General features: G+C 41.0%; 2 protein-coding genes across 2 annotated transcripts; one reads left to right on the top strand and one right to left on the bottom strand.

Moving 5' to 3' along the window:
• Positions 1-4,556: 4,556 nt before the first annotated feature.
• Positions 4,557-6,681, bottom strand: fetC-0 (Iron transport multicopper oxidase fetC; the record flags this gene model as incomplete). The annotated part of the gene is made up of 5 exons (XM_037326301.1): positions 4,557-4,758; positions 4,810-5,035; positions 5,128-5,707; positions 5,765-6,259; positions 6,343-6,681. The coding sequence occupies 5 exons, from the start codon at positions 6,679-6,681 to the stop codon at positions 4,557-4,559; spliced, it is 1,842 nt and encodes a 613-aa protein (XP_037175993.1).
• Positions 6,682-7,859: 1,178 nt separating this feature from the next.
• ftrA-0 (High affinity iron permease ftrA) lies at positions 7,860-9,144 on the top strand (the record flags this gene model as incomplete). Its single annotated transcript, XM_037326300.1, has 4 exons — positions 7,860-8,015; positions 8,097-8,545; positions 8,606-8,804; positions 8,863-9,144. 4 exons carry the CDS (start codon positions 7,860-7,862, stop codon positions 9,142-9,144), a joined length of 1,086 nt encoding a protein of 361 aa, XP_037175996.1.
• Positions 9,145-21,345: the final 12,201 nt, after the last annotated feature.

Raw genomic sequence — 21,345 nt, 5'->3', positions numbered from 1 at the left:
TGTGCCTCGGTGAGAAGAGTCGAAGGATCCGTACATGCGTGCAAGATAAGACCTTATCTTAGGGTCGCAGTCGCTCTCCCCGCATGTGCCACCGCCGTGAGTTTGTCGGAAGTCACTATGGAAGCTCGAAAAGTTCACCAAAAGGACGATGGAGGGTCGAAGATGGTTTTGTAAGATGACCCGATACCACGGGCCGGGGCCCTTGTACTTGCATTACCGCGAGATAAGAGCCGTGCAGTAGCACTCATGTCTCCGTTCTGACAATTTCACTGGCGAACTGCGCTGTTTTTTTGCCTCAAAGTGTGGGTGAAGGCAGTTTTTCGTTGATGGCGGATTTGCGCCGGGCGATCGCGTCATCACTGAAAGACGCCCTGATGACGGTTCCAATTGGCCATTCTTGGGGCTCCGTGGTTCGTGACCCGCTCCCTTGCCGGCTTAGTGCGGGGGAGCCCCCGTTCCCTCCCACGAACCGTCGCCATGTTGGGGAATTTCATCATGTTTTGGTTCATTTGCGAGTAAGTTGAACATGCAATGATGTTTATTTGCCAGATGGCATGTTTTCTTTGACAATGCACGTGCTTACAATTGACTCGGCGCATCTCGTGCTATACCGGACGTTGTTGGATCATCTTGCCAATCTTCAAGTCTCCTTCAACGTGAAAGCGTCTAAATAAACTTTCTTAAGCTAGATATGATGCTTTCATAATCATTTACTGAAGCTGGGGAGGTCCCAATAAGCATGAAAAAGGATGGTGGGCGTCCCTGAGTTGACGGTTATCACTTATGTGAGGCTGCTTCGCATAAGGAACCTCTCAACGTCATTTATTTTCATTTTATTGGCTGTGTCTTCATCTAGTAAGAATGGAGGACGCCACGTTGAACTGAACACTTGTTAGAAATCAGCATTACGCAAAACCAGCCATCCATCGCGTTCTCCAGATTGCTAAGACGATTGCCTCAGCTGTCTCAGCTCAGAAAATCGTCCATCAGATGTATCTGTGAAATGTCTTAAGCTTTCGCCGATACTAGTTCCAGATAGCCTATGGGATGAAGAGAGGACTAGAGATGAACAGCCCTTGCTTACATGGGAGACCACCTATTTTCCCTGTGCTAGGGCGACTACTTTTCCTGCAGCTATATCCTAATCACCCTACCGTCGTCCTCGTCCTCTTCCTTATCGTTGCGATCGCTATTATCGTCTTTAACGGAAATAACTAAGTACACAGGATAGCCGCGCAGACACAGTAAAGTTAAGTGCTCTCTTGCATGGCTTGAAAAAGCTTAACGACACTACAGAAAAGCGGGTTCTATCACTTCTGGTCAGGAAGTATGTCCAACCCGGCCAACGAGCAGCATCGGGCCCAGAACATCTTATGTTTATCAGCATTTGCAGACGTCCAGCGATAGTGGGCTATCTCTGCTAAACTGGCAGCAATAATAAATGAGAAGAGATGAAACATTTGAATTGAACAAAAGGGTTCTCCCAGAGCTACGAACACTTGCTACCATAGTGCATAGTAGCGTAATTAGTCTGTCCGGACTGGTGGCTGAATGCGATGAAACGGGGAGTGGATATGTATAACAATTCTTCAATTGATGTTATGTGTAGGAAACATAGAGATAACGGAGTAACCTTGTCGGCTATTGCGGTCATTCTGAGCTTCAGGTTAGTCCTTCAGCATGCTCAGATCCCATTTCATGTCGTCGCGTAACGTATGTTGATAGACTATGAGCTGGCGCTCTTTGACTCGGTGCTAGTCGCTGTGAGTTCCAGTGGCAGGCCATTGGCGACGGGATAACAACCTTGTCCATCAAGATTTTGCAAATGGCCCAACCCGAACTCAAGACTCAGGGGCTCTCGACTTCTTCGTCAACCTTGGATCAAGGTTAACAAAGATCCCAGGTTTCCACACTACTAGGTTGGATGCCGGATTCAACTGGAAATGGCCAAGGAATGCCACGGGACTTGTATCGTGTTGGCCTATTTTGCCACACCGCATCTCAGGCTGATTCGGTCCTTACGAAAACAGAGTGCAATACGCACCAACCACTGTCCCACATAGGTCTGACGTAGTCAAAGGGTACCGCAATTCAGCAACCTGGTGTTGTTCTACCATCCGGGTCAAATGACGCTGCAAGATTTGGAGCAACCTTGAAGGTCAAGAAACGAGCTCCTATATAAAAGGAAGTTGCAAAGCTCTGAGAAATAATGAAATTCTATCAGCAGTCACCGTCATCTACTGCCTTCACCACTGTTCTGGCTCAACAACCCACTCTGCTCGAAACCCCACAAAAAACGAACTGAGGTGCCTTGACCTCGATCATGTCAATTTCAATGTCTTCTGCCGAGGAAGTCTCCGCCCCAAGGCTCACGAGACAAAACAATGCAGAAATTGTCGTTAGAGCATCCCTCCCTTACCGGAAAGAGCGCTCACTTTGGCAAGCTGATCAAGTATACACCGGATATACGCTCGAGCACCAGCATAAACGTTTCGAAAATGCAAGAAATTGTCCGATATACCAAATACCGACAGAACTTCGATTAGAAGTAATCAGCTACCTTAAGCCTATTGATCTCTATCTTCTGAGGCAAAGCTGTTGGCTATTCCTGTCAACCTTCGCAGACGATTCGTTCTCTGCATTACACAGACCCATGTCAGGGAGACTCGGCTCGAGATTCGAATTTCTTGTAGACAGATGGCTTGTACTGTCAGGGTCACAATATTCGGCGAATCATTTGCGGTATCATCGGCAAATATCAAGCCAATCTGTAGATTCGGATACGGGCAAACCTATTGTCGAGCTTGACCCCCACAACCTCTCAAATTCCGACTTTCGCCAGATCAGGGACATAATTAGAAGACAATCTCTCTGCAAGACCTGCGTCATCTACCAAACTTCGAGCGAGCTGTTGTCGTCCATGTACTGCAATACGGTTGTATTTGCATCTGCTTGGAAGTCCTGCGTAGGGTGCAGAGGTGCGCATCCTGCGGCATTTTTCTCTAAAAAGCAGCTTGCCAAGAACAAACCAATATGCATTGGATGGGAGGGAAAGATCCGGTTATGCTCCCACCGACTTATTTCTCTGTTCGATGCATTCCCCTGGAAGAATCCTAACGCATTCTTACTTCCGTGCCTGGATTGTCAGCCACTATTTCACGAAGGACAAGGAGAGCTTTGCCCGACGCTGTCCAGCAATGCGGTGAATGACTTGTGTCTAAATTGGACTATGCAAGTCTGTCGGCTTACGAAGAGCCAGCTTGTAACCAAGACCATGATGCGCCAAGGTCTTCAAGAGTTGGAAAAGAGATTTGGAAACGAATATCTTTGCCCGCACTTAACGTTTAGGGATCACAAGCTCATGAAACCGTTCGACTTGGAACGCTGTGTTTGTTTCAGAGAACCAAGACCGGGGAGCACGGAATGTTACCGGCATAAATGCGGTGACATCGAGAAATGGGACTGTTGTGCGTGCAACAATTTGAGACAACCAGACGCCGTGGGGAAGTTCATGCCATCTGTCACATCAGTGCCGGGCTGCCATCGCCAGTCTCTGCACAAATTCTCGTGTCGGGGTTGCTGTGCTGCTTATGAATGGAGCATGGAAGGTGGCCGCATTTCACTAAGCAGAAGCCAGTCTCTTGGAGAACTTCTCATAGTGCAGAGCCCGCCACGTACGGAGGTAGTCCAACTAAGTCCTAATAAGAAGCTTATGGGCAAGTGGATTCTGAAACTTGATCCTAGAACATATGTCCTCAATGAACACATGAGTCAGCATGCGCCTTGTAGCGACAAGTCTTGCGGGAATTCGCCCAACCGCCGTACCTGCTGGCAAAACGACATCGAACGCGGGAGTACCTGGTAGATATGTATCTACCTATGGGCCCAATCCACTTAGCCTAGATTGATGACCCCTCTACCCCTTTCAACCTAGAGATAGTACGTACTTAAGGGTAATTTATGCTATAAATATTGCGCACATCACTTCAATATACACAGACAAGTTCAAAGTTCCACGCGCAATAGGGTCCATTGGCCTTGAAGCACATAGCAATATAGTAAAAATGTCGGTTTGGACACTTTTCATGCAATCATAGCTCGTAATACGAGACATGTAAGTGGGATAACATGGAACCCAAACATGCTTGATCATGCGTGGCTGTTGTTCAATTCCCCCTCACGCTAGCAGCGCTCGGCAGCGCACGCTGGTCGAATGCTTGACTTTATCTGACGTCGAAAAACCAAAACTCAAACACTGCGATGTAAAGGTGTTACAACAATGAATTCGGGAATTTATAACCGAACATTCAAAGCTTAGGTAAAGCTGTGCTGGGTTGACCGATGTGAAGAACAAGGATGATCGGAATAATGGAAACAATAGAGACGGCAGAGCCTACAGGACTAAGAGCAACAGGGCGTAATGACATTCAATTCAGCATCGTAAAACGACTTTGACAGTTTGTTTTGATGTTGCGCAGTAAAGGACTGTCTAAAATAAAATCAATAGCGTAAGTATCCATGACTACGATATACATATTATCCTATTCCCTGCCGGATTATCGTGATGACGAGATGGGTTGTTTCTGGTTTCCATCCTCAGAAATCTGGGTAGTGGCCGATTCTTGCACCGCCATTGAGCTAGGGCTGGCGTTGCTAGTAGATCCTGAGCCAGCCATGCCGTACCAACATACCACAAGAACGCCCAGCAGGCCAGTGAGACAGCTGAAGACAAATGCAACGATGCCACGAGTCGTGAAGCTGCTTCTTGTTAACGGATGATCCGGGCGACCAGGTAAAGGAGTCACTTACCCAGCAGGCAAAGGAGCGGGTGGGGAGTTCTGGCCTGAGAGATCCAACAAGTCTACGGTGTTCGCCGCCGCATTTCCCGCGGTTGGCACGTTTCCGGCGTTGCAGACGTCTAGGTGGTTTTGCGGAAGTGTGAGGGACTTCTGAAGCTCCAAGGGTGCCTCGACGAAAGTTGCGAGAAGACCGGAGGTCACATGCCACTCAATATGGCAGTGAAACAGCCAAACTCCTAGAATAACAGTGATTAGCATCATGGAAAAAGAAGCATGAGGGATCCATCATGGATGTTCTGTAAGGAGACGGGCAACTGGCAAAGCGTACCTGGGTTGTCTGCCTTGAAGCGAAGGACGATGTTGCCCTCGGGCCAGATGACAAGGGTGTCGCGTCTCATCGGAACTTGAGGGAAGTCGCTTTCCGTCATGTTAGACTGCTCAAAAGTTCCACTCGATTCTTCGCCGCGGTAAAGGGACTGAAAGTGGTGACCGTGCAAATGGAAAGGATGACGACCAGTGTCGAGGTTGTTGACCACAATCTGGACAATCTCATCCTTCTTCAACACGAAGCTATGGGTATACGTGCCGTAAACCTCGGGGTTCGTGGCTGTGTCTCCCGTTGTAAGAGCGGTGTACAATGTCGGAACCTTTGGAGAGGCATAGCTAATGTTGTTGAAGAAGGCGTAGTTGGCACCATCACCCAGGTTGTCCATAATGACATCGAGCTCAACAGTCTGCTCGGGCTCACCAAAGCGTTCGAGACTGTCGTGCGGAACCAGGGTCATGTCGTCAAATGGTTGGAAGTCCCCGTCTATGAACGCCGGTTCAGGGAATGACTTCGATGAATCATATGTCAGCCATCCAGTGACATTCCAGTTCAGGTTATCTGGAAGAGTGTCGAAGAGGGTCTGCGTCACGTTAGCGGAGAACTCATCTCTAAAGTGCTCTGCTCGAGTTCTTCTTACCGTATCCATACTTCCGACAATGGGATAATTCTGGGTGGTGTCATTCTTAGTGGTCAGAAGGAAGCTGCATCGCTGTGCTGCGGACAGATAGATCATATCGGCCTCGGCCGGCTGAGTGTAGACTCCATCAACTTCAACGATGGATATGTTGTGTCCCTCAAACCAAAGATATTGACCGGCAAATGCACCAATGTTAATGACGCGGAAGAAGTAGGTTTTGCCGGGCTGAATCGAGATAGTGAGGTTTTGGGTTTCGTTCATCAGCGCAGCCTTCGGCACAGGCTCCGCGCCGGTGGGGTTAGTCTTGCTCATGAATGGCGGGATGAGCACCTGCATCTGCTCATGGTACCAATCGGACAAGGTGACGATAACTTCCTCATCATATTGGTCCTTGTACGGGTTGTCCGGATCACGAATAATGAGGGGACCGCGCAGGCCATCAGGATACTGGCTCTTCGTGTGAGAGTGGTACCAGTATGTTCCAGGCTGAGTGATCTGTGCCGGTCTGAGTCAGTAAACAGCGTAGTTCAGAAATTCGGCACCATCTGGATTGTCAAGATGGTCACTCGGTGACATACCGTGAAGTTGTAGGTGAAGTTCGATCCCGGAGGGATAGGGCATTGTGAGACTTGGGAGGGGCCATCCATGTGCGTGGTTCCGTTCATGAACAGTCCATGGAAATGGAGCGAGGTGGACTGGTTACCTAGAGCATTGTAGGCATTGACGATGATGTTGTCGCCAATGTTAGCCTCAATGCGCGGAATGGGCCATTGACCGTTGATGCCAATAACGGGCCGCTCGAAGGCGCCGTCGGGATTGGCACGAACCCAGCCGATGGAGAAGTCGTAGGTGACCGTGGCGGCTGTGACCTGACGCAGCGCTGAGCACGCGAGCGCTAAGAGGAGAGCTTTGGCCATTCCGACAGGAAGGTCTCAAGAAACAAGACTCAATGTCGAAGAAAGAGTCCCTGGGAAGAATGACTCGGGACAGAAGGGGAGAGTTTGAGAAAAGGCGGCTGCTGTGACGGAGAGGGAGACGGTCCTCCTTGGACGAAGAACGGGATGAACTTATGTCTATCAAACGTGAAGAGGGAAGTAAAGTGGCGCAAGCATTTGACGTGGAAAATTGTTTACCTGGACAAGGGACGGAAGAAGGTTGGGTGCCTATCATTTCCTTCACCCACCACGGTCTGAGTCCGAACACCCTCAATGTTACGCGGGGCTTTGCAGCAACGGGTGCACGACAATGGAGTCATGTTGCTCTGAGAGATTGGAAAAGAATACCCCCCTCTTGATGGAGAGATGCCACATACGCAACGGCATCTAATCCATCAATCTGATAATCGCTCATCTGAGGCAAAGCTTAGCAACATGGCTAGTCGCTCTCCTCTCGCCCACTAGTGGCGCTATCAAAGGATCATCCAGACCCTTGATCGACCCATTTGAGAATCCAAGGAGTGTTTGTATCTGTACGTATCGTGTACTTAGTACAGAAAGTGTTGTCTTCTGCAAAAGAAAAATCTTTTCGGGTGGTGGTTGCAAACAATACAACATGGCTGGGTTCCACGTTTCGAGCGCCGATTGTAGCCCGGACCCTTTCCAAAGGAGCCACATGCACACTTGAAGCGACTAAGCTGCTGGCGGTAGCCACCCACATTTCTCGGCGATCGAATCTAGTGGGCAGATTTCTCGGGGACCATGTCCACCTCCCTGGGCGCGTCGAACTACCCCTGGCCCCTAGTTGGCTGGGGCTCCAGCCGTTGAGGCCCGCTGGCGTTCCTTCGAGACTTTGTGATAGTAACACACCATCTTGATTTTCATCTTCGGGAAGCGCAAGCATCGACATGATCCCGCCACGCATCCATCGCACGACGAACTCGTCTCCTCTCACAGTGTCACCATCCCTGGTCCTCCGAGCCCGAACTCGGGCGATAGAATATGCAACCTCCTCCTCGTCGATCCAAGCGAACTTCCCTCGACTTATCAGTACCTCGATAAATCCTCTTGTTGCCCAATCGTGGACTTGTGTCCTCTCGTTCGACAATTTCTCTCGACATAGCATCGCGGCTGCATAGTCTGCACGACCTCTGCTTACAATGACTGTCAACGTGTTTTCAGTTCCCGTCTTCCTTGTCGTCTTTCGCGAGTCCTTGGAGACTGGCATCATTGTGTCTGTCCTCCTTGCGTTCCTGAAGCAGACACTCGGTGGAACGGGTCAAGATGTTCAGGTCTACAAGGCCATGAGGAAACAGGTACGGGATCTCTGTCGTGGGCGTGACCGCTTACGCGACTTTTCAATGCGGATAGAAGGCTGACTTCGATGGCTATTGTAGGTCTGGCTCGGGACAGGCATCGGCCTCCTAATCTGCCTCGTGGTTGCAGGTATCATCATTGGCGTGTTTTATGGCGTCGGCAAAGACGCCTGGCAGGCTCACGAGTACTACTACGAAGGCGCGTTCGCTATCTTTGCGTCGTTCATCATCACGTTGATGGGAGTCGCGCTCCTTCGAGTCGGCAAGCTGCAAGACAAATGGCGCGTCAAGCTGGCAAAGGCGATGGAAGCTCCGTCCAAGAGCTCTACGTCTGCAGGTCAATCCCGCTGGAAGAGAAACAAGGAGAAATACGTCATGTTTGTGTTGCCCTTCATCACGGTTCTTCGTGAGGGTATTGAGGCCATTGTCTTCCTTGCTGGAGTCACGTTTGCCGCCCCTGCTACTTCCGTTCCTCTCCCGGTCATTATCGGGCTGCTTGTCGGAATTTTCACGAGCTACCTTCTCTACAAGTAAGATATTCCTGGACTCTGGCGCATCTGGCTGCATTGGCTAATGTTTTCGCGCTATAGGAGCGGCTCTACTTCTAAGCTTCAAATCTTCCTCGTTGCCTCTACCTGTCTTTTGTACATCGTCGCAGCCGGTCTGTTCTCCCGTGCTGTTTGGTTCTTCGAGGCACAGAAATGGAACGATGCCGTTGGTGGAGACGCAGCAGAAGTCGGAAACGGCGCAGGATCCTACGATATTGACAAGAGTGTTTGGCATGTGAACGTGAGTCAATTGAAGTAACAAAAGAGCTTGCGCATTGTTTCTAACAGCAGATTCACAGTGCTGCAGCCCGCAGCTGAACGGCGGTGGAGGCTGGGGTCTTCTGAACGCCATCTTCGGCTGGAACAACTCTGCAACCTACGGATCGGTTATCTCGTACAATTTCTACTGGATTGCGGTCATGTTGTGGCTGGTTGTTCTCCGCTACGAGGAGACAAAGGGACACTGGCCTTTCATGAAGCCGAAGGCCCCCAGATCTACTACAACCGAGTCGCCGAGAAGCACCGACGTGCCAGTCGAAGAGTCCAAGACCACCGCTGCCACCACCACGAATGCTCTTTGAGGCGTTCTAGCACCCAATTCAACGCTCGAACCTGAATGAACTCGTGTCGCCCATCTCCTCACTTTGGGCGACTGACAGAGGGCAAAAGGAAGTGATGACTTTGGAAAGCCGCCTCGATAAGACATAGATTGGGACGAATTTGAAAATAGGCGGCCGAAAAAACCACGACCATGCGATGTCAAAACCAAACAGCTTGTCAATAGACAACCTACAACAGTACAAGTTCATGCTAGTCCCATGGTCAACGATTAATAAATCTGTGGTCATCACTCGATCCAAGACGTTCAATATCATGTGAAATCATTGTATATGCTGGATCATCCAGTTCAATCCAATTTCCCAATGTGAATATGCTGTCACTGAAATGTTTCATTCCGCTTACACAACGTGACACCCTCGCTTACAGCTGCATCGTTGACTCGCCTAACCTCGAGTCGCGATTCAGCCAGAGAACGCTCGAACTAGCCTAGTAACGCTCGAATTGGCCTAGTAAGGCCAGGCGGTCACGAGGGCATATTCAATCACCTCGTGGAAACAGAGCCGAGCTAGCGGGAGTGACAGAAGGCAATTCGAGATGTTGAGAAGAGGGGTGTAAAGCAGCCGAGATACCAAATTTAACCAACCTGTGACGCATACAACTCCGGGCACCCATGCTAGAGAAGGCGGGAACCCCCACAATGCAAGATAACAGGCTAGAGAGGGGTTAGCAATGGCACTTTATTCGGGCCAATGTCGAGCCGCCCCTTGAAGCTAGCAAATAGACGACAGCGCCACCTGAACAGACCACCCTACGGCGTTGCCCTGAGCTCGTACGACCGAGACGGAAACGTTCGGCGATACACTAACATCGCGGGCGCCTCACACGATCTGCATACTCACGAGAGCCATCCCTGGACTTTCATGTCCCCAATTGGTAGCTAGATGAAATATTCAGGGCTTACGCGTCAAAAGAAACCAAGTAAATCATCAACTCTGCGAAGATGATCTAAGCATCACAAAGACGGACGCCCTACTGTCGCTTGAGCAGCTACGATAGCCCTGGCGTTGGCCAAGCGCCAAGACGGGCTCACTTCCGGCAAGCCAACCACCATCACTGTATTAGGCACAGTTGCAGAGGCTTTCCACGTTGTCGGGTACTTCCAACCCCGCCCCCAAGTCTGTTCCAACTTCCACTCTGACTGGAGCGTCGTGGAGCCGTCTGGATCCCTGCTGCAGACCCAATGTGGTTCATGAGGGTCCACGTCACGCTTGTAAGTTAGTCACAATGACAAGCTTTTCGAGGACGCTGCAACACCGGAACGCCGAGTGTATCCCTTTGATGAAGCGGATTTTTCCAAGTTCCCGAACGCGATCACCGCCTGAAAGCAGATCGCAGGGTCAAGATACAGCGCAAAATGTACATTTATCTTCCTTCCTCGTCGGATAGAGCGTCCTCCCTCGGCGTTCTTGCCGAGCAAGTGACTGCAACCATCATCTTCACATGATGCATCAGCTACTAGAACCATGATATGCCAGGCCTTCGAATAAAGATTTTTGTGACCCTTTATCTGCATTTCGTCTGAATCCGTAGATACGCCGAAGACGTTACGGCGTACCAACCGAGGGGTCTTGTTGTTGCCCACTTTATGAATGGCAACTCTAGTGTATCGTCTCAAAAGTGGCGATCGTCTTGGCTTCAAGTCTCCACGTTGTCGCCCGGCTCAGCAAAGAGCCTAACGTCTGTACAGCGGGTACTCTTTCGATACCTTGCCCACGTGGTAGGATTATGTGAAATCATTGGCTGCCATATAGCACTGTCTTCTTGTGTGGACGATGTAGAAATTTGCTGTCACGAACATGGGATTCAGAGCAATGAGTTCTTCATGACAGAACGTTGGTGAACGAGGCATGAAAGATATGTTTGAGCCTGCGCACTTTCCCAACACGCCTCATACAGCAGGCAATGACTCGAGCGCGTTTGGCCTCAGTGCTTTTCTTTTCTTTTGTGGTTCCTGATTCCTTCCTGGTCTCAGTGCTTGTTGTTGTTTTGATGTGCTGTAATTAAATTCGGTTTCGTTGTAAATGGGCCCCAGTCATTCCCTAAAGTTGTGACGGGTCCTCGCTAGCGAACCTTCGACGAGTCGCGTTCTGTGCACTTACACCGTGCAGTGTTAGGCGAAGATTAGTGATCTAGCCGCTCCCGTTTTTTTCTGAATTTCCTGTCTAAAGCTGATGATCATCGGTGCTTCTTCTCACAGTGACAAAAAGTGGCGTTGCGCGTGCTGTGCTACCATCAATCCTCAGCTCGGTCTTCCGAGCTGCCCTCTCGGAGGTAGACCAGCCCACCAAAGCGAAGCTTGTCAAGTGGCAACGGTACGCCAAGTCGGATGCAGCCGAGGCATTGGATGGGTCTAAAGCTGGGACTGCTTCCCAACACGTCCGTTGCTGCGGCATCGCTTAAGATCTGTTTTATTCCCGAATTTTGCCCATGACTAGTACGGGAGCTGCCCTCTCTACACTCGCGTGGCGATTGGCTGATACCATTGATGTAATGCTCCGATAAGTAACAAGTTAGGCCGTTGCCTCTTGCAGGCGGAGGATCGATGTGCCGCAGGACCTCCGGTAATGTGGATCGAAACAACTCTATCCCAATAACAAGGCTAGGTTGTGATGTGCGTGAAGTGGCTTAATTAATCTAGCTACAAGCGCTAGGCGTAGCTAGCTATAAAATAGTGTAGCTAATCCCTTAGGTAAAGATAGGATTTAGGCTAAGGTTTAGGCTTTAGGCTTAGTTTAGCTAACTTCTATCTTATACCTCCTTTTTAACTAATACTTTTAGTATTATAAATAAAGCTATTTCTATTTTTAAATAGTAATCTAATTAGTTATATAGTGGTTTTATATTAGTCTTACTTCTCTATTTTTTATTATTATTATCATTATTATTTTTTTATTCTAAAATATTTTCTAACTTTTTATAACTTTTATACAGCTAATTAATATTAAAATTATTATTTAAGTTATTTTATAAAGATAATTAGATAACTATTTAATATAGTTTTATTATTATTTATTTTTAACTTAAGTTAAATTTTTAAATTAGTAATTTAAAGGTTTACTATTTAAAACTTTTTTATAAAGTTAATTTTTAATCTAAATAAATCTAAAACTTATTCTCTTTAGTTTAATTTTAGATTTTACATTTTAGGTAGCTCTTTTTCTCTAAGAATATTAATTTCTAAGGTATTAATTAGTTTTATAATATTTCTCTTTTAATTTATTAATTATATTAAATTAAGTATTAAATATAATAGTTTTTAATTAATATTACTTTAAAACTTCATCTTTTTATAATATTTTTGAAGCTTAATTAATTAATGGTTTATTTTTTTATTTTTAAATTTATATTAATTTTATTTAAGTTTAAAGTTAATTAAGTTTTATTAGTTAAACTTAGTATAATTATAACTTAAAGAGATATTAATTAAGATATTTAATTTAGTAATAAACTTATAATTTAGTAAAGTTAAAGTTTTTTAGTTACTTTCTAAACTTTTATTATTAAATAAATTTTATATAGAAAACGTTTATAGTTAGTAGTTTAATTATTAAAAAGAGTAAATTAAAAAAATCAAAACAATATAAAATCCAATTATAAGAATTAATTAGTTAGTAAAATATAAAGGAATAAAGTTACTATATATAAAAGAAATAAATAAATAGAAAGAATTTAATGATAATTAAATTCTAAAATATTATTTCTAAATGAAGATTTATTATTAATTATAAGTAGTTAAATTAAACTTAATATTCTAATAAAATTATAATACTTCTCTATTATTAATAGTTTAATAAAGCTATTAATAGCTATTTTATAAATTAAAATATAGTTAATTTTGAGTTCCTTATTATTAATATTATTAATAATTTAATAATATTTAATATTAATATATTATAGTTTCAATACCTATTTACTTAATAGATAATTATTAGAAGTATTTATAGAGTCTATATATACTTAGAGAGGTAATTGAATAGAGATACTTATTCTCTTAAAAAGATGTATAATATATAGTAAAACCTTCCCTCTAAATATTAGATTTATCTATTTAGCTTTATAAGTTAATATTGTTAACACAGGTATAAGCGTATTCAGGGGCGTGGTGTATGCGCCTATATAGTATAAGGTTATAGATGTGGTAATGTTATGATAAAACGTAATAATTCTGAGCATTTATGAGCATTTAATTGTATAGATAAGAATAAGGGAACAGATGTATTGTGATGAGTCTGGTTGTTGTTGTTGGCAGGTTGCATCCTCTAGTAGGGAAAAGTGAGGGGAAAGATAACCTGAAACGTAACCTGCTAAACTGCTAATTACATAAGGTGCTTACGTAGCTATACGTATTACATAATCAATATTAAGGTTATAGGTTATAATAAATAGAGTATTTTTATATAAGGTTTTATACCTTAAACTTTATTGGTTTATTTTATATAGAATATTCAAGTAAGTTAAGCGTTATTATTATTCTCACATTATTATTATTATTATTATAAAAGAATGTTATATGTTAACAACTAGAAATATCTCTTAGTAGATTATTATAAGTAGTATTATGTCTGTTATTATTAAGTATGATATTACTATTAGTTTCTTTAAAGTGGGTATTTATGCTTATAAGAAGCTCTTTATAATAAGAAATGAAGGTATTCTTAAGGATTTAACGTTTTAAGATTATAAGGGTTTTTTAAGTTATATATCTTAAATCTTATATCTATTAGATCCATAATTAATTATATAACTTTAATATATTTATATATTTAGTTTCTTAATAGAAGGAGTTTTATTTTTATAGTAATATATATTACTTTATATTTTTATGTTATTTATATTAGGTTTTATTTTATTTTTTATTTTATAAAGCGTTTTATACTTAATAGAGCTATAAGAAGTTTTATTATATATATAAAGAGTAGTATAAAAAGCTTCACTCTATAAGTAGTACAGTAAACCTAAATTATGTAGTATAGATCTTATTTTATTAACTATAATACGTATAATACGCTCTATAAGTCTATTAAGTTTATACATATAAGGAGGTTTTATTTTGTAGATAATATTATTATTTATTTATACAGGTTTAATATGTTTATTATTAAATTCTCTACTTTTATTAATAGAGATTTTTTTTATTCTTTTATTATTATTATTATTATTTATTTTAGCTTGAAATTTAAGAAAAGTATTAACAATAGTCTTTTTAGCTTTATTTTTTAATAACTTTCCCTGTATAAAGTAGGAGTATTTATCTATAAAGATAATAAAAAGGTAACATTTATTATATATAGTAAGCGTTATAAGCCTATATAAATCTAAAGTTATATAATCTAAGTAATCTAGATTTTTATTATAAACCTGTTTTTTATTAGCTTTAGTTATAAATTTACTTTGAAAATAGGCTTTATAAAGCTATAATTTATTATTATTTATATTATTATTTATATTTATATTTGTCACGGGCTAGAGCCCGGATTGATATCTCCGGCTTCGCTGGAGCAGTTACTAAGATCTGGCTCCGTTGGACCCATTATTCTGCTGCAGTACGCCGCCTAACCCGGCCTGCTTCACTGCTGTTAGGTGCCTACTCTTGTAAAGTCCTTTCTTCCTTCTTCAGCTTAGAATAGTCAATCGACGGCACCTCTACGTTGAACAAGCCTAGGGGCCAGCCCCTTATATATTCTAAGCTTAATAATAAAAGATGCTTATGAAACCTCATGAGAGCAATACGACTGATTCGCTAGAGGGTAGCATAATGAGAAGATGCTATATAAAAACCTCATAAGTGCGACATGATGGATTCGCTAGAGGGTAGCGTAAATGATGTAATAACTGTAGAGACTGACTGCAGGGTTAACGAAGCAGTTAATATAAGTACATATCCTCTTTAGGACCAGATAATACAGCTCTTAACAGCTTTAAACAGGCTTATATTAACAGATAGAGCAACCCTTATGCTGATTATAAGCAGTATACCTACCCTATTTATAGCTGATATAACTATATAGGTAATAAGTAATAGTATTATAATAATAGTAGCTAAGCTTTATAAACCAACCTTAACTAGATAACTAAGGCTAATACTTCCTAACCCCCTAAAGTTTAGTAGCATAAGATAATAGTTTTTATAGTAGGCTCTAGAGATAAACTTAAAGCTATAGATTAATGCTAAAGCTATAGGTGGAGAAGAGAGCGCGTTTGCAAATATCTACGCTAGGCTGGAGGGAACTACCTAAGCAATATCCTCCACCTTCTTTGCTGATAGGGTAGCCTAAGGAGACACCTCCCCAGCTTAATTTATAGACTATCTTAAAAGAATATATAAGGACCTAAACGCTAAAGCCTAAGCCTTAGATAAGTTACACACTATGCAGTAATAAGAGGAAGAGAGCTTTACTTCCTTTTTTCCTAAGTTTGAGAAAGAGCTTGCAGTAAGTAGGAGAGAATCTTAATAAGATAAGATTAAGATTAACTACTTAGAAGGTATATTAAATTCCTAGTTAAGCAACTTATTAATAAGGGTACTAAAAGCACTAAAGGACTACTACTAGTTTATAAAACTACTTCTCACTATAGGATCCTGCTTAGATAGCAGGAAGCTTAAGGAATATTACCTCAGTTATACTTCCCAGAAAATATTATAACCTAACTGCTAATAAGATATAGATAGAGATATACTAATATCTAGCGTTAGCTGCGCTAAGGGTAAAGAGAAGATAAAGTTATATTGCTAATAAAGCAGCTCCTTATCTAAAGACCTGCTGCAGCTTATGAGAGATATCTATAAATGCTTTAACTGCAACCAGATTAGCTATATTACTATATAGTGTCCTAAGCTGAAGTATTCCTATCTTATAAAGGTTAAGAAAGCTAAGAAGTAAGAAGAGAGCAGCGATAAGAGTCCTATAGAGGAGCTAGGAAGCTCTAAGGCTGGAGAGAGCTTAGGAAAAGAGCAACTCCACCATAAAGTTAGGCGTTAGAGGCTAAACTTAGTGATATCACAAAATAGAAGCAGTTTAAGCATTATATAAGCAGCAAGTCAGCAGTAATTACTACCTATATATATAAAGGTATTTAAGCAGACACCTTAATAGATATAAGGTGTAATTTATACACCTTTATTAACTATAACCTAGCCTATAAGCTCCACCTGCTAGTAGTGGACTGCTTTAAGTGAGTATTAGGCAGCTTTAGCAACGCTATAGGCGTTATAAAAGCAATAGGTGTGGTTATCTTTAACCTTAAGTTATGCAGTTATAATAAGAAGATCTTTATATATACTATGTATAGCCTTAGTAATAATCTATTCCTAGGGAAGCCCTAAATAGAGAGGAACTACATCCTATATAATACTGCTACGCAATAGATATAATATAAGAGGGGTAGCATAGACCTACGTCTAAAAGGTGAGGAAGAGCTAGGATGAGTGCACCAGATCAGAGCTGCCCACCTCCTCCTATGAGCCCCTTTCGTAACGCTTTATAAGAGGGCATAACAACACACCAAAGGAACTGCAGGATATGAAGTTTGAGCGATTAGCCTAGCAGATATATAGAAGGCTTTTATAAAGAAGACTGAGAAGGCAGACCTAAAAGCCCTCCTCCTACTAGCTATACTAGCTAAGTTCTAAGAGCTATTCTAACCTGATAAAGCTGCTAACCTTCTATTATATCACCTGAAGGTTAACTATAAGATCCCTATTAAATAGGATAATAGTAATAATAAAGCTGTACTACTATAAGGTCTGCTTTATAGCATATTATAAGAAGAACTCCTTATCCTCTATAAGACCTTATAAGACCTACTTAATAAGGGCTTCATCTATGCTAACAGCTCAGAAGCATCAGCCCCAGTGCTATTCATATATAAACCAAACAGAGGAATATATTTCTATTATAACTACTACGCTCTTAACAAGCTTATTAAGCGTAACTGATACCCTCTTCCCTTAATTTAAGAGATTCTATAGACTATTAGTGCTACTAAGTGGTTCACTAAGCTAGATATAGTAGCAGCATTCTATAAGATCTGGATTATATAGGGAGAGGAGTATAAGATAGCCTTCCAGATGAGATATAGGCTATTTAAATAGCTAGTTATCCCCTTTAGGCTTATAGGAGCCCCTGCCATATTCTAATAATATATTAATTGCATACTTTAAGAGTATCTAGATAACTTTATAATAGTATATATAGATAACATCCTGATCTACTTAAATAGATCATAATAAGACTATAAAATAAAGGTTAAGCTAGTACTATATAAGCTTACTACACACAAGGCTATATTTAGACCCTTATAAGTATGCATTCTCTATGAAGATAGTTAAATACCTAGGGTTTATTATTACAGCTGGAGTTAATATCTCTTATAACCCTGAGAAACTGAAGGCAATTAAGGAATAGGCAGCTCTAAAGATAGTTAAGGGAGTCTAAAGCTTCCTTAGATTTATAAACTACTATTAGATCTTTATCCTAGCATACTTAGAGATTGCTGGACCCCTGATAGCTCTTATAAAGAAGGGTGTCCCCTTGTGCTAGGGTAAGGAATAAGAAGTAGTATTCTAGGAGCCTAAGAGGATCTTTATTATTAAGCTTATTCTATATCAACTAGACCCTAAGTGCATAACCTATATTGAGGCTGATTACTTAGGCTTTGCCCTTAGAGGCGTACTCTCACAGGAAGATAAGCATAGCAGACGTTATATAATAGCTTACTACTTATAGCAGCTTAATGCTGCTTAGTTTAACTATCTGATATATAATAAGGAGATGCTAGCTATTATGAGCTGTCTATGAGAATAGAGAGCAGAGCTATAAAGTGTCAGCCACTTTAGGATCCTATCAGACTATAAGAACCTAAAGTACTTTATAACGAAACAGAAGCTTATAGAATAGTAAAGCTGATAGGCAGAGGAACTATCTCAGTATAACTTCAAGATATAGTACTAGCTAGGAAGCAAAGCAGTAGTGCTAGATATACTCTCTAGATGTGAATAAGATATACCTATATCTCTAGAGGATAAGCGTAAATAAGGTTAAATCCTATAGCTCCTCTTAGAAGCAACCCTACCCTTAGTGTATATATAATATATAGAGGCAGCATTATTAATACTTATATTTACTAATGATGAAGAACTATAGTAACTCTAAGATTAGACCTGAGGATAAGATGAAGTCTATCAGCAGGCTTATACTGCTGTAAAATAATGAGAAAGAAGCTTCCTCCTAAGCCTTAAGCTAAAGGTTTAGATTGCTAAGTATAAGATTATTAATAATAACTACTATTTAGAGATTAGATTTAGGTATTAAGTAATAAAGATCTAAATAATAACGCAAATATGCTACACACCTATATCATTTAAAGCACCTATAACTTAGTGCTTAGTAGCTATCTAGGAAGAGATAACACCTTTATGCTAGTTAGTAGATAGTTCTACTAGCCTAGTTAGTCGCACCTAGTATAGCGTTTCTGCTGTAACTATAATAGTTATAAATATAGTTATATCTAGAGGGAATATTATAAGGGACTTATGAAACTACTACTAATATTACAGCATATATAAAGCAACCTTACTATGGATTTTATTACTAATCTTCCCCTTATAGATAAGGGTGAGAGATATCTTTAGGTAATTATTAACTAGCTAAGTAAAGGTGTAACCCTTAAGGCGATAGAAAGCATAGGAGCTGAAGCCTACGCTAAATAATTCCTAAACTGCCACTTTAGGTTTCATAGTATCCTTATGTTAATTATGAGCGATAGAGGGAGCAACTAGATAAGCTGCTTCTAGCAGTAGTTCTGCAAGCTTTTGGGAATAGAGCAGCAGCTTAGTACCACCTACTACCTACAGACTGATAGAGGCTTAGAGAGGATGAACCAGGAGATCTAGGCCTACCTATATAACTACGCCACCTACTCACAGAAGGACTAGGCATATAACCTTCCAGCAGCTTAGCTAGCGCTTTGTAGCTGTGATAATAGCGCTATTAGGATGAGTAGCTTCTTCCTAGAGCATGGATATAACCTGAAGCCTATTAAGGTTAAGGAAGCAGACCTAGCAAGCCCTGAGGGCACCTATGAGGGCTAAGCATGTAAGTTAGTAATAAGGCTTTAAGATGTGATAGATATAGCCTAATTAACCCTCACCTTAATATAGTAACGCTATAAGGAGCTGGCTAATAAGAAGCGCCAGCCTATAGAGAGACTAGAAGTAGGTGATAAAGTCTGGCTTTATATAGGGTATTATAGATCCCCTAGGCTTTATAAGAAATTAGATTAGTTATACTATAAGTATATAGTTATAAAAGCTATCTTACTATATATAATAAAGCTTAATATACTAGCAGCTATATACCTATGCTTCTATATAGATATCCTAAAGCATATGAGTAATAACCCCTTACCTAGTTAAATATTAGATAATAAGCAGGTACTACTAATTATAGATAATAAAAGCAAAGAGACCTAGAGTATAGAGAGTATTAATACTGCTACTTAGAAGCGTTAAGGGTGTGGGTGATGCTGCGAAGTTCTGGTGAAGTGGGAAGGATATATAGAGAGGACCTAGGAGCCTGTTGAGACGCTCCAGGGGACAGAAGTAATAGAGGCTTATGAACGCCGTTATGGCTCTACGATGGAGCATGATGGAGACCTAGCCTTAGCGCCGCAGGCGCGCCGCTGGAGGGGAGCGGGGGGGTGATGTCACAGGCTAGAGCCTGGATTGATATCTCCGGCTTCGCTGGAGCAGTTACCGAGATCCAGCTCCATTGGACCTACTATTCTGCCGCAGTACGCCGCCTAACCCGGCCTGCTTCACCGCTGTTAGGTGCCTACCCTTGTAAAGTCCTTTCTTCCTTTTTCAGCTTAGAATAGTTAATCGACGGCACCTCTACGTTGAACAAGCCTAGGGGCCAGCCCCTTACAATATTTATAGTAGTGTTATCTTTTATTTTTAAAAAAAGTCTATATATATATACAACTAAGAGGTTTATACTATAATTAGAGGCTATTATGATTATTATTATTTGTATTATTATTATTTATAGTATTATTATTTATAGTATTATATATATAGTTATTATTACTATTAATAAGAAATTAGAAGAAATATAAGTTATTTTGTTCATCATTATAGCGATAATATAATCTTTACTAATATTATATAAAATAAGTTATTCTTATATAATAGAAGTAATACCTAAAAAGTCTAGCTTAAATTAACTAAATAGATTAATATTTAGTTTAAATAGATAATAAATATCTTTTAATATTATCTTATTATTATTAGTATACATTATTAAATTACTTTTTATAGTAGAAATAAGAGTTTTTATTTCTTCCTATTTTATTATTTTATTTACTTTTATAAGGTTGTTTATAAAGGTATAGTTATTAACTGTCACGGGCTAGAGCCCGGATTGATATCTCCGGCTTCGCCGGAGCAGTTACCGAGATCCGGCTCCGTTGGACCTACTATTCTGCCGCAGTACGCCGCCTAACCCGGCCTGCTTCACCGCTGTTAGGTGCCTACTCTTGTAAAGTCCTTTCTTCCTTCTTCAGCTTAGAATAGTCAATCGACGGCACCTCTACGTTGAACAAGCCTAGGGGCCAGCCCCTTACATTAACTATATAAATAATAGATTAGTTAATTAAATAACCTAAAAAGGATTATTAGTATTAATTATATTATTATAAGGAGTAGTATAGCTTATATTTTTAAAGAGAATATCGTTTTCTTTTTTATTAGACACTAAATTTATCAAATCTATAGGACTTTAAGAATTATTAATAGATATATAGGGGGTGATATTATCTATAGTAGTTATATTAACTAGTTCCCGTTTTTTATTTTTAATATTGGTATTATTAGTAGAGGGTTTTTTCTACTAATTAAATACTTTTTTAAGATGTAGAAAAGCGTAGTTCTTTTTAATATATTTTGTTTTCTTATAATTCTTATAATATAAACCTTTCTATTCTTTCTAAGGTTTTCTATTTATTTTATTCTTATTACGTTTTTCAGCTTTTATTTTATTTCTTACTCTTTTTGTTACTCTTAATAATATTATTATTAACTACTCTTTTACTACTTTCTTTTTTATACTTATCTATAAGATTAATATATAAAGAGTTTAGGTTATAAATAGAAAGGTTAATCT

Source organism: Colletotrichum aenigma (assembly GCF_013390185.1).
Source record: "Colletotrichum aenigma strain Cg56 chromosome Unknown KSG_Cg56_contig07, whole genome shotgun sequence".
In the NCBI taxonomy this organism is placed as follows: domain Eukaryota; kingdom Fungi; phylum Ascomycota; class Sordariomycetes; order Glomerellales; family Glomerellaceae; genus Colletotrichum; species Colletotrichum aenigma.
Note: the sequence above shows the minus strand (reverse complement) of the source record. Positions and strands in the feature narration are given on the sequence as shown.